Source organism: Sciurus vulgaris (genome assembly GCF_902686455.1).
Source record: "Sciurus vulgaris genome assembly, chromosome: 10".
Classification (NCBI taxonomy): Eukaryota; Metazoa; Chordata; class Mammalia; order Rodentia; family Sciuridae; genus Sciurus; species Sciurus vulgaris.
The window spans coordinates 47345669-47359665 of record NC_136470.1 but is presented as its reverse complement, the minus strand read 5'-3'; the positions used below and the strand labels follow the sequence as shown (position 1 = coordinate 47359665).

The 13997-nt window shown below is 38.8% G+C and overlaps 1 protein-coding gene and 1 pseudogene across 2 annotated transcripts in view; both read left to right on the top strand.

Annotated features, from left to right (window-relative positions):
- The window catches only part of LOC306637618 (large ribosomal subunit protein eL15-like), a 51902-nt pseudogene that overhangs the window by 21664 nt on the left and 16241 nt on the right, over positions 1–13997 (top strand). The gene's annotated exons all lie outside the window — the stretch shown is intronic.
- Positions 5706–10121, top strand: LOC306637755 (serine/threonine-protein phosphatase 1 regulatory subunit 10-like). Its single transcript, XM_079100538.1, has one exon. It carries the CDS (start codon positions 6243–6245, stop codon positions 8967–8969), a length of 2727 nt encoding a protein of 908 aa, XP_078956664.1. The 5' UTR covers positions 5706–6242; the 3' UTR covers positions 8970–10121.

Here is a 13997-nt window from a genome sequence, read left to right as displayed (position 1 = left end):
CCAGTTACACACTGTATTTTAGTGAACATTTTGAGTTGTCAGAATTAAATCCATTTCTTTATTTCTCTTTCTTAGTAATACCATGATTTTTGCTGAGTATTTATTCATCACTCAGCCCTAATCCATAGCAACCTTGAATACCAGACATCTGTACATGAAAATTTGTGAATTGTGTGGGAACAATAAGAAAAAAATTCAATATACAATATATTAAATACTGATAGATACAACCTACTGAAATTAAAGTTCTTTCGACATTTAAATACATTTTTAGTAAACAAATGCAGAGATCAAAAAGCTTGAGAAGCTCTGAATTGAATGGAGAGTGCACAATCTGTATTTAATGAATATTTTCAGTTGTCTAGATTTCCTTTCCCTTTTCCAGTAATACCATGATTTACGTTATATATTTCTTCATCAACAACCCCTAAATTTTATTAACACAGAATCCCAGACATCAGTTGATGGAAGAGTTGTGACTTATTTAGAGTCAGTGAGACAAAAAAGGTGATTTTTATGTGTCTAGGGAATAAGTTTGCTTCATTTCAAAAGAAATCCACACACACACACACAAAATACCATCTCTGAATGTCAGGATGTATGAATGTGAAAGCTTTCAGAGTCTATTTCCATTTTACCTCCAAAAAACAATCAGCCTAGACATGTGGTCAACAGGGAAATGAAGCAAGAGCTGAAGTATTCACAGATAAACAGACACAAAAACATCTGGCCCAAGCCCTCCTTCCGGTTATATAATGCAATAGATCTTACTACTATGCAGGCTCGTTTGAAGGTGTTTTATTTGCAAATGATTAAATGTTAATTGCTGCATTCATGTCTCTTGCCTCTTTCTTATAATGTCCCTTTACATCTAAATTAATCCTCATACAATTTTATTTTTTTAATTATTGTTTTTCATTTTTTACAGACTGCATTTTGATTCATTGTGCATAAATAGAGTACAACTTTTCATTTTTATGGTTGTGCACGTTGTAGATTCATACCATTCATGTAATCATACATGTCCATAGAGTAATGATGTCTGTCTCATTCCACCATTTTTCATACCCCCACCCTTCCCATTTTCCTCTACATAATCTAATGTTCCTCCATTCCTCTTACAATTTTTGCTTTTGGTGGTATCTATATCATCTTTCAACACATCTTTTAAGTCTTTTACTCTCATTACTATTTTTCAATTTCAATAATCCCACAATAAAAACTAAGAGATCTCAATTTGTTCACAGAAATACAATGGTGAAGCACAGAAATCTAATGCAGGCTATCTGACTTCAGAATCCATAGTCTAAACCATGAAGTCATAAAAGAAATACCATAGCATACCTATCAATGTTTAAGCTTCTAAGCTGTGAATCTAAGTGAGCAGACTTTCAAGAGAGATGTGGCTCATTTACAGATATCCCCAAATTTAGTTTGAAAAATTTCAATCCAGAAAATGTTTGAGAAAGCAATACAACTAAAACTCACATGCATTTTTAGTCAATTAATAAAATAAGTAATTGACACTTTTTTTCAGATTTCTTTTTTTTGATGCTAATCAAGTTGAATTTTTATTTATTTTTTATTTCACTTTCTTTTTTATTATTATTATTCAATGTTTATAACAGCTCAATTCACAATAGCAGATTATGGAATCAACCTAGATGCCCTTCATGGAATCATTCCTAGATGAATGGATAAAGAAACTGTGGTATACATACACAATGGAATATTATTCAGTCATAAAGAAAAATAATATAATAGTATTTTCAGATAAATGGATGGAATTGGAGAATATCATGCTAAGTGAAATTAGCCAATCCCAAAAAACTAAATGTTTTCCCTGGTAAGTGGATGATAATACATAATGGGGTAGTGGGATGGGGGGGCCGAGAGAAGAAGTGTCACTTTTTTTACATTTATTCATCTCAAAATGTTTATACACATACTTATAAAATATATGTGCATATGTACAATAAATATACACATATGATGAACATATACATACATTTTTACATATATTGTGTATACTTGTGCATATTATACACATAATATAGTTCAATTAAATTAAATTTAAGCCTAACACCTCTGCATCTGAGTCCTTATGTAATTAACTTCAACCTAATCTAGTATGTAAAGCAAATGAAAGCCTACATTAGTGATGTGTTCTTGCAAGCATCAGCTGATTCTTAGTTAATTTCAGCAGCACAGCTTCAGTCACAGTTGTGCAGCTGAATAAAATAAGACACAGTGAACTGTAACTAGTTAACCTGTCTTTACATATCAATTCTGTTTTAGATCCAGAAATGCTTGCCCACGTTGCAGCCCAGAATTCTTTGAATTGATTCTGATTCTGAAGGCTGCCTGATTCAGAAATTGTGAATAAAAACCAATTGAAGGAAAGGGAATTCTATATGCCTTAGTTTGTATTTGCTGAATTTGTAGAGAGACTATAAGATATTAAAACTTCAGTGAAACTCTCTCTTTATCAAGGGCTCACTTATGGATAATATTAAGGGGAACTCATAAATCTGTAATGTCATATAATGTAGTCATGCACAACGAGAATCTGGCATTTATTCTGGTAAAAGAATAAATTGGTCTTAAAGCTCTTCAAGAGGGAAGAAAAAGGTTATTTTTTAACCTTCTATGTAATCTTCTCAGAGAGCAGAGACTCCATATTCCCCCAGAATAATCTTTGCTGTTTTTTGTTGATCCTTATCATGCATTTGCCAAATTTCCCAATGTTTCTAAATATTCCTAAGGTTTTGTTTTTCAGTAGATTTTTCCATATTTTAGAACAAGCTGACAATTAACTGCCATAAACTACTTCTCTTACCCAAGGAAAAGGGTTGTAACCATAGTCTATTGTACTTAAATTGGAAGACTGAGTAAAGAAGATTCATCCTTACCAATGAGGATGGACATTATCCAATATTTTAGGGCTCGAATAGAACAGTAATACCGAGGAACAGTTGACTCCTCTCTCTCTCTCTCTCTCTCTCTCTCCCTCTCTCTCCTCTCTCTCTCTCTCTCTCTCTCTCTCTCTCTCTCTCTCTCTCTCTCTCTCTCCCTCTCTCTCCTCTCTCTCTCTCTCTCTCTCTCTCTCTCTCTCTCTCTCTCTCTCTCTGAAAGCTTTGGTTTCGTACTGGGCATTACACTATCAGATCTCTTCGTTCTCAGGGTTTCAAAATAATTCTAAATTACTCAAGGAGTTTCCTACTTCTGTTTAGGGTGAGTGGTTGATAATTGACCTTCTGGGCCTCCACAACATTGTGAACCAATTCCCAGAATAAATAATACATATTTTCCTGCTTATCTATTTCCTATTGATTCTTTTTCTCTGAGGGATCCTCACTTGTATATCACTTAATGTAACCATACAATCCCATAATTTTTTGTGCATTTTTGATAAGTTCGATTTACAGAAATACTCATTTATCTTTATAAGCTAATTTCAAAGAGCTCCTTTAATTTATGTTACAAATAATTTATTTTATTAATACCCTCAGATGTATTACATTCATTTTACATATGTGATATAAATGCCTTCCTGAATTTCCAAAAAAAAAAAAACAACTGAGATTTCAAAACTGAATTTAATTTGTGAATATCTTTAAATTATACATTGACATGAACAATGCATATCCACACCTACATAATATGTACATATGTACTACATATACATCCATATAAAACATTTTCTTGATGGCTAATAATGCTTGAAGTCAGGTACTAGTGACATTTGTAAATCTTCTTCAATAAATGGTACTTGATAAATTGGATATACATATTCAAAAGGATGAAATTTCAATTTTATTTTACCCTGTACATAAGATAATGCTTAAATCAGATTAAACACATCTATCTCAAACATTTATCATTTCTACTATGAAAACTTACAAAATCCTTCTGCTAGCCTTTTGAAATATACAGTATTGTTATATAGAATCATTGACCATTCGTCTTAGAATTAATTTAGCATGTGTTTTGTATATATTGAATATGTTATTTTATTTGAGTTATATATTATTTTATCTAAATTATAAATATTATAATTCAGATAAGCATCAAAATATTGCTTTGGAATTCTGGAGAATGATTCAAAAATTTTTCTAAATTCTTAAATTCTAGGTATTTCTGGAAAAACCAATGAAATAGTAATATATTATATATTGAATATATGATAAAGTTTGAATAATTTAAACACTGGTTTAAAATCAAGAATGGATACACATATGAATGCAACAAATCAGATTATTCAAAGTAAATTAGCACAAAAAATAAGAAGGGAATAAAAATTCAGCAAGAATAAAGGATTGGTTTTTGGTCCTGGGACAATTGAGTACATATTTATCTTTTCCATTACTACAAAAAGACCTCACCCCACCTTGAGAAAGCTGTTATTAACAAATTTGTATATTTTTATTTTTTCAGAACTTGAATTTTAATTTAATGACATTGAAGTAGATTGAATTTGTTTTTGAATGCTATAAAGTCATAATTAAAATTTGATTTTGGACTAGCCATTAGTTCCAGAAACTTTTGCTAACCAACTCTTCCCTTACTTATTGAGTTTCATGCCTCCTTTTGTATGGGTATGCTGATACAATCACATGTGTGTAGTAGATAGGCAAGTTTATTTCTAACCTTCGCCCAGCAAAAAACAGGACCAGTGCATTCGCTTTTATCCTGAGAGATGAGAGAGACACTTGAAAACAAATAACAAAAGTACAACATAACAGGAAATGACTGGGGAAGACACTTTTGCTTCTAATACATTCTGTTATTAAGGGTTCAGAAAATATCATTTTCCCTATTTTCTATTTCTGTGACTTTATTTTTCAAGGTTTTTTATTAATGCATTACAGTTATTCATACTAGTGGGGTTCATTTTGACATAACCAATCATTCATGAAATATAATATACTCCATTTCATGACTTTTATTATCATTATACAAGATTATCCAGAATATATATTTATAGCTGGGTTCACTCACCTAATCTCCAGACTCATATTCAACATATGATTCACATGGTAACTTGAATGCCTCAAAGGCATCTCAAATTTAATATGACAAAAACAGCTCTTGAATTTCCCCTAAACATTGTCTGTCCCACTGTAATGGTAGATTTCTGCAATGAACTAGGAAAATTTTCACAAGAACTGCCAACTCCCTCTCTGAGATATTTCCTCAGTGTGACAAATCTCATCATTCACACCTTCTGCACACAGTTCTTTCTCACCCAAACAAAATCAAACAGCTTCAAATTAGTCTATCTACTTTTTCTGATTTTATTTCTTTTTAATTTTTGCACATAATACAATTAATAAAATAGCACTTACTGAAAGGTGCATGTCAAAAACTGTAGTCCCCTGATCACTGTGACCCATGAATTTCGTCTGCAACCACATTTGAATCATTTTTAGTAATTTCTTATAGTCAACTTCCTTAAAATCATAGATATAGTAATCACATTATTTTATGAAAAATTAATATTAATTAGGTGATTGATTTAGGATCTCTCCTCTCCATCTTTGACAATATAATATGATTTTGGATAACTTGATAATCAGTTTTTATTAGGGACGAATTCTCTTTAATGTTTCTTTAACATGCTTATTATTAAAGCTAATAAAAATGTCATTTCCCCTTTGGCTCAACTGGATCTGTTGTATGTCTATCAAGAATCTGGGGTTCATTTAGAGGTTTGAATTTTCTCGGAGAAAGACAGGCCGGCCACGAGGAAAACAGAAACAAGCCGCAGCAACATCTAAGCCCTTGAAAGGATCCTGAGAGGGGGGAAAGGGAAAACAGCAGCCACCAGCCCAACCACTTGTGTCTTCTGCCCCTACCCACCTATCTTGCCCACCCCACCAGCCCACGCTGCTTGGGACTTGAAATCTGTGGCCAAAGGACCGTCACCACATAACTTGAAAAATAATCAACCACCCTCCCTTCCCAAATCCACCCAATTTCACTCATCCAGCGTTTCCTTTTTTGATTCCACTCAGAATTTTTTTCTACGGCCCCCCTCCCTAAATGGAGTTGGGTGGGGGGGGGAGTGAATACTGAGTTGGCTTTATTTTTTAAGAGACTTTTTGATCCAATGAGGCCCCCCAAATAATTTGAGTTTTGGGTCCTGGTTGGTTGTTTTATTTTTTTTCTCCAAAATTTTACCCCCTCCCCCCTGAGCCCAAGGTGCTGATGTCGCAAAAAAATTGAATAAAACCACAATCATGGGTTCAGGTCCCATAGACCCCAAAGAGCTTCTTAAGGGCCTGGATAGCTTCCTGAACCGAGACGGGGAAGTCAAGAGTGTGGATGGGATTTCTAAGATCTTCAGCCTGATGAAAGAAGCACGGAAGATCGTGAGTCGATGCACTTATTTGAACATTCTTCTGCAGACCCGTTCATCGGAAATACTGGTCAAGTTTATTGATGTTGGTGGCTACAAGCTTCTTAACAATTGGCTGACATATTCAAAGACAACCAACAACATTCCCCTCCTCCAGCAAATTCTGCTGACCCTCCAGCACCTACCAGTCACTGTGGATCATCTCAAGCAGAACAACACTGCTAAACTGGTGAAGCAACTGAGCAAGTCAAGTAAGGATGAAGAGCTCCAAAAATTGGCCTCAGTCCTTGTCAGTGACTGGATGGCTGTCATTCGTTCCCAGAGCAGTACCCAACCTGCTGAGAAAGAAAAGAAAAAACGTAAAGAAGAGGGAAAGAGTCGAGCCACTCCTCCTGAACGACCTTTGACTGAGGTGAAGGCTGAGACCCGGGCTGAAGAGGTCCCAGAGAAGAAGAAGGAGAAACCCAAGTCTCTTCGAACCACAGCACCAAGTCATGCTAAGTTCCGTTCCACTGGACTAGAGCTGGAGACACCATCTTTGGTACCTGTGAAGAAGAACGCCAGTATAGTGGTAGTTTCTGACAAGTATAACCTCAAACCCATCCCCCTCAAGCGCCAGAGTGCCACAACTGCTCCAGGAGATGCTGCCCCTCCTACAGAGAAGAAGTATAAGCCCCTCAACACAACACCCAATGCCACCAAAGAGATCAAAGTGAAGATCATCCCTCCACAGCCTATGGAGGGCCTGGGCTTTCTGGATGCTCTCAATTCGGCCCCTGTTCCAGGCATCAAAATTAAAAAGAAGAAGAAGGTGCTGTCACCTACTGCTGCCAAGCCCAGCCCCTTTGAAGGGAAAACAAGCACAGAACCAAGTGCAGCCAAACCTTCCCCAGAACCAGCGCCCCCTGCTGAGACAATGGACATAGACCGCCCAGGCACCCCAGTGCCACCTGTTGAAGTCCCTGAGCTCATGGACACAGCGTCTTTGGAACCAGGAGCTCTGGATGCAAAGCCAGTGGAAAGCCCTGGAGATCCTAGCCAGCTGACCCGGAAGGGAAGGAAAAGGAAAACTGTGACGTGGCCTGAGGAGGGCAAACTGAGAGAATATTTCTATTTTGAACTGGATGAAACTGAACGAGTAAATGTAAACAAGATCAAGGACTTTGGTGAGGCAGCTAAAAGAGAGATATTGTCAGACCGACATGCATTTGAGACGGCCCGGCGTCTAAGTCATGATAACATGGAGGAGAAGGTGCCCTGGGTGTGCCCTAGGCCCCTGGTTCTGCCCTCACCTCTTGTCACCCCTGGAAGCAACAGCCAAGAGCGATACATCCAGGCTGAGCGGGAAAAAGGGTTACTTCAGGAGCTCTTCCTGAACAAGGAGAGTCCTCATGAGCCTGATCCTGAGCCCTATGAACCCATACCTCCTAAACTCATTCCACTAGATGAGGAATGTTCCATGGATGAGACCCCATATGTTGAAACCCTGGAGCCTGGGGGGTCAGGTGGCTCACCTGATGGGGCTGGAGGCTCCAAGCTGCCTCCAGTTCTAGCCAATCTTATGGGAAGCATGGGTGCTGGGAAAAGCCCCCAAGGGCCTGGAGGAGGAGGCATCAATGTCCAGGAGATTCTTATCTCTATCATGGGCAGCCCAAACAGTCATCCCTCAGAGGAACTACTGAAACAGCCAGACTATTCAGACAAGATCAAGCAGATGTTGGTGCCACATGAACTTCTAGGTCCTGGTCCAATAGCCAATGGTTTCCCACCAGAAGGCCCTGGGGGTCCCAAAGGCATGCAGCACTTCCCTCCTGGGCCTGGGGGACCTATGCCAGGTCCCCATGGAGGCCCTGGTGGACCAGTGGGTCCACGTCTTCTGGGCTCCCCACCCCCTCCCAGGGGTGGTGATCCCTTCTGGGATTGCCCAGGTGACCCCATGAGGGGTGGCCCAATGCGGGGGGGTCCAGGACCTGGTCCTGGACCATACCATAGAGGCCGAGGTGGCCGAGGAGGAAATGAACCACCACCGCCACTTCCATTCCGAGGGGCCAGAGGAGGTCGCTCTGGAGGAGAACCTCCAAATGGACGAGGGGGTCCTGGTGGGGGTATGGTTGGAGGTGGTGGGCATTGTCCTCATGAAGGCCCCGGTGGGGGCATGGGCAGCAGCAGTGGACATCGTCCTCATGAAGGCCCTGGCGGGGGAATGGGCAGTGGCAGTGGACATCGTCCCCATGAAGGCCCTGACAGTGGCATGGGTGCCAGTGGTGGACATCGTCCCCATGAAGGCCCTGGTGGGAGCATGGGTGGAAGTGGTGGACATCGCCCGCATGAAGGCCCTGGACACGGGGGACCCAATGGCCACCGACCACATGATGTTCCTGGTCACCGAGGCCATGATCATCGAGGGCCACCTCCTCATGAGCACCGTGGCCATGATGGCCCTGGCCACGGGGGAGGAGGCCACCGAGGGCATGATGGAGGCCACAGTCATGGAGGAGATATGTCAAATCGCCCTGTCTGTCGACATTTCATGATGAAGGGCAACTGCCGCTATGAGAACAACTGTGCCTTCTACTACCCGGGTGTCAATGGGCCCCCCTTGCCCTAGGGACCACCTGCCAACCCCGCCCACATGCCCCCCTGTGAACTGCAGCCTTGCTCCTTCCACCCTGTTATGGCTTCTGTGAGGCCCAATTTCCCCTTTCCCCAGCTGATGAGGAGCCGGCCCCCTCAGTTCCCACCTGCTTGGGTTCCTGAGGATTTTCTGATCACTGGTGCGCATTGATGTACATATTTTCTCCAGTCTGGGGAGGAGAGAGACTGGACACATTCTGTAACCTGGACTGCTGAAGAGGAGACCCAGTTGGCTTCACTTTATGAGGAGATTCGCCCTGTGTCCCAAACCCCATTCCAGTATTACCCCTAATGCCTGAGAACCTAAAGCTGGTTATCCTGGAGAACACCTCTACTCTCCTATTGTGGGTCCTCCACATGCACACAGAACTCAGACATGGGATCCGCTGCACTTAGGAATATATCCCAGCCAAGTTCATTATTCCTCATGGGGTGGGGAGATGGTAGGGGTATTATATATCCCATTGCACTGAGGGCTCAATCAGGCTGGATTTGAGTTCTGAAACACATCATCCCCATTCCTGCCCCAACTTGGGCTTTGTACTCTTGAGTTCTTTCTCAAGACTTTGCAACTTTCTTTCTACACCCAAGTTTGCATCTTGGGTCTGCTAGGTTTGATGATGGCAAATTTATATCTGCATCTATCCAGTGAAAGTTTTATCTGGCAGAGGTGTGGCACGTGGTGTCGGTCTGCCCTTGCCAACCTGCTGTTCTGGAGACTTCATAAAACACTTCAGTGAGACCAACTTTTCATCAATTTAAGCCCACTATGCTGGGCCCGACAGTCACACTACATGCACTGCCTTTGGGAGTTTGCTTGCTCCTTACCCCCACTTGGAACCTTGTCAGTGTGAGACTTCCAGCAATCTTGCCCTGTCAGCCACCTCTGAATCCCCATCAGGTGCTTCCTGGGTGGATTCAATAAGATGATTTTTGCCCCTTCCCAGTCCCTCCCTTCACCTGTCTTGGCATCAGTTGTTTTCTATGAAAACAGTGAATTGGTTGGGTTTTGTGCAGGGTCTTTGGTTAGAGCCACAATGGATTTGAGGATGAGTATTTCTTTTTCTTTTGGTTTTGTATATTTTGTACATTAATAATAAACAGTGGAAAGAGAAGCAGCTTATTTAAAAAAAAAAAAAGAATCTTGCATAAAAACATCACCACATTAAGCTGTTGTTCCTTTTACGCTGGAGACTTCCTTCCTGGTGCACTGTGTCCTCCTGCTGTAGTCCAGGCAGGCCTCTCTCTAGGTCAATGCTTAGCGGTTCTCTTAGGCTTTCCCTGGAAGATTTCCTGTGTGAGATACTTTTCAAGCTCTGTCATCCACTTAATGATTTTTACTCTCATTTTTCTAAGGAATCTTGAATGCCTTTTGACAATCTTTCTTTATACATAATTAAGAATTTGGATTTCTAAGAATTACATTTTACTGAAATGTGACCACATTCTTCATTTATATTCTAGCAAGCTGTGTAACTTTTAAGGAATTGCATGTTGTTGTTTTTTCTCCATTACACTTTTGTCTCTCTGATGATTTTCTGAAATGTTTCCTTATCCTGGTCTTGATTAGATTTCAGAATGTATGCTTTTTTTGTTTTTTTCATTAATTAATTAATTAAGATTTTTTTACAGGCTGCATTTTGATTCATTGTACACAAATGGGGTACAACTATTTCTCTGGTTGTACACTATGTAGATGCACACAATTTATGTAATCATACATGTACATAGGGAAATAATGTCTGTCTTAGTCCACTATCCTTTCCTTCCCCCACTCCCTCCTGCCCCATTTCCCTCTACACAAGCCAAAGTTCCTCCTTTTTTTCCTTTACATCCTTGACACCCGCCACCCCCCATAATGTATCATCATCCACTTATCAGAGTAAACATTTGACCTTTGGTTTTTAGAATTGGCTTATTTCACTTAGCATGATATTCTCCAACTCTATCCATTTACTTGGAAATGCCATAATTTCATTCTTCTTTATGGTTGAATAGTATTCTATTGTGTATATATAACACAGTTTCTTCAGACATTCATCAACTGAAGAGCATCTAGGTTGAATTCAAAATCCAGCTGTCGTGAATTGAACTGCTATAAACAATGAGGTGAGTGTGTTACTGTAATATGCTGATTTTAAGTCCTTTGGGTATACACAGAAGAGTGGGAGAGCTGGGTCATATCTCCATACTGCTTTCCAGAGTAGATGCACCAATTTTCAGCTTCACCAGCAATGTATGAGTGTACCTTTTTCCTCACATCCACTGTCAACACCTATTGTTGCTTGTGTTCTTGATAATAGCCACTTCTAATTGAAGTTACATGAAATATTCAGGTGGTGTTGATTGGCATTTCTCTAATTACTAGAGATGATGAGCACTTTTTCATATATTTGTTGATCGATTGCATTTCTTCTTCTGCAAAGTGTCTTCTCAGTTCCTTAGCCCATTTAATAACTGGGTTCTTTGTACTTTCGGTGTAAATTTTTTTAAGTTCTTTATAAAATTTGGAGATTAGTGCTCTATCTGAATTGCATGTGGAAAAGATTTTCTTCCACACTGTAGGCTCCATTTTCACATTATTGATTGTTTCCTTTGCTGAGAGAAACCTTTTAATTTGAATCCATCCCATTTATTGATTCTTGCTTTGATTTCCTATGCTCTTGGAGAGGAAGTCTGATCCTAAGCCAACATGATGAAGATTCGGGCCTACTTTTTCTTCTATTTGGTAAAGGGTCTCAGATCTAATTCCTAGATCCTTGATCCACTTTGAGTTGAGTTTTGTGCAGGGTGAGAGATATGGGTTTAATTTCATTTTACTGCATGTGGATTTCCAGTATTCCCACACCATTTGTTGAACAGGTTATCTTTTCTTCATTGTATGTTTTTGACACTTTTGTCTGTATGAGATAACTGTACTTAGAGGGTATGTCTCTGTGTCTTCTATTCTGCACCATTGGTCTACCTGTCTAGTTTGGTGCCAATACCATGCTGTTTTTGTTACTATTGCTCTGTAATATAGTTGCAGGTCTGGTATTGTGATACCTCCTGCTTCACTCTTCCTGCTCAGAATTCTTGTAGCTATTCTGGGTCTCTTATTCTTCCAGATGAATTTCATTATTGCTTTCTCTATTTCTATGAGGATGTCATTGGGATTTTAATAGGAATCGCATTGAATCTGTGTAGAGCCTTTGGAAGTATGGCCATTTTGAGAATAATAATCCTGCCTATCCAAGAACATGGGAGATTCTTCCATCTTGTAAGGTTTTCTTTAATTTCTTTCTTTAGTGTTCTGTAGTTTTCATTGTAGAGGTCTTACACCTCTTTTGTTAGGTTGATTTCCAATTATTTTATTTTATTGAGGCTATTGTGAATGGAGTGGTTTTCCTAATTTCTCTTTCAGAGGATTCAGCACTTTTGAATAGAAAGTCATTAGATTTATTAGTGTGGACTTTATATCCTACTACTTTGCTGAATTCATTTATTAGTTCTAGAAGTTTCTTGTGGAGATTTTTGGATGCTCTAAATATAGAATCATGTCATTGGCAAATAGTTTGAGTTCTTCTTTTCCTATTTGTATCCCTTTAATTTCTATTGTCTGTCTGATTGCTCTGGCTAGTGCTTCAAGGACAATGTGGAATAGAAGTGGTGAGAGCAAGCATTCCTGCCTTGTTCCAGTTTTTAGAGGGAATGCTTTCAGTTTTTCTCCAGTTAGAATGATGTTGGATATAAACAGCCTTTACAATGTTGAGCTATGTTCCTTCTATCCCTATTTTTCTAGTGTTTTGAGCATAAAGAGATGCTGTATTTTATCAAACACTTTCTCAGCATCTATTGAAATAATCATGTGATTCATAATCTTAAGTCTATTGATGTGATGAATTACATTTATTGATTTCTGAATATTGATCCAAACTTGCATCCTCAGGATGAACCTCACTTGATTGTGGTGCACTATCGTTTTAATATGTTTTTGTATGTGATTTGCCAGAATATTGTTAAGAATTTTTGCATCAATGTTCATTAGAGATATTGGTCTAAATGTTTCTTTCCTTGATCATCTTTGTCTCTTTGGTATCAGGGTGATACTAGCTTCATAAAGTGAATTTGGAAGAGTTCCCATCTTTCCTGTTTCATGGAATACTTTGAGGAGTTTGGTATAAGTTCATCTTTGAAGGTCTTGTAGAACTTGACTGAGAATCTGTCTGGTCCCAGACTTATCTTCGCTGCTAGGTTTTTGATGGCTTCTTCTGATTCATTGCTTGAAATTGATCATTTTAAACTATGTATGTCCTCCTGATTTTGTTTGGGAGGATCACATGTCTCTAAAAATTTGTTGAAGTCTTTGAGATTTTCTATTTTGGTGGAGTATAGATTTTCAAAGTAGCTTCTTATTATGTTTTCTATTTCAATGGTGTCTGTCATGATAATTCCTTTTTCATCACAAATGTTAGTAATCTGTGTTTTCCTCTTGTTAGTGTGTGTAGGGTTTATCTATTTTGTTTACCTTTTCAAAGAATCAACTTTCTGTTTTGTCAGCTTTTTAAATTGTTTCTTTGTTTCAATTTCACTGATTTCAGCTCTGAATTATTTCCTGCCTTCCACTACTTTTGACATTGATCTGTTCTTCTTTTCCTAGAGCTTTGAGATGTAATATTAGGTCATTTAGCTGTTGACTTTTTATTCTTTTCTTGAATGTGCTCCATGCAATGAATTTTCCCAATAGTACCACTTTCAGAGTGTCCCAGAGATTTTGATATGTTGTATCATTTTTCTCATTTACCTCTAAGAATTTTTTATCTCCTCCCTGATGTCTGCTATTATCCATGCTTCACTCAATAGAGTATTATTTAGTCTCCAGATGTTGGAGTAGTTTCTGTTTTAATTTTATCATAATTTCTAATTACTTCCATTATGATCTGATAGAATACAAGGTAGTATCTCTGTTTTTTTCTATTTACTAAGGCTGCTTTGTGGCATAGCATATGGTCTGTTTTGGAAT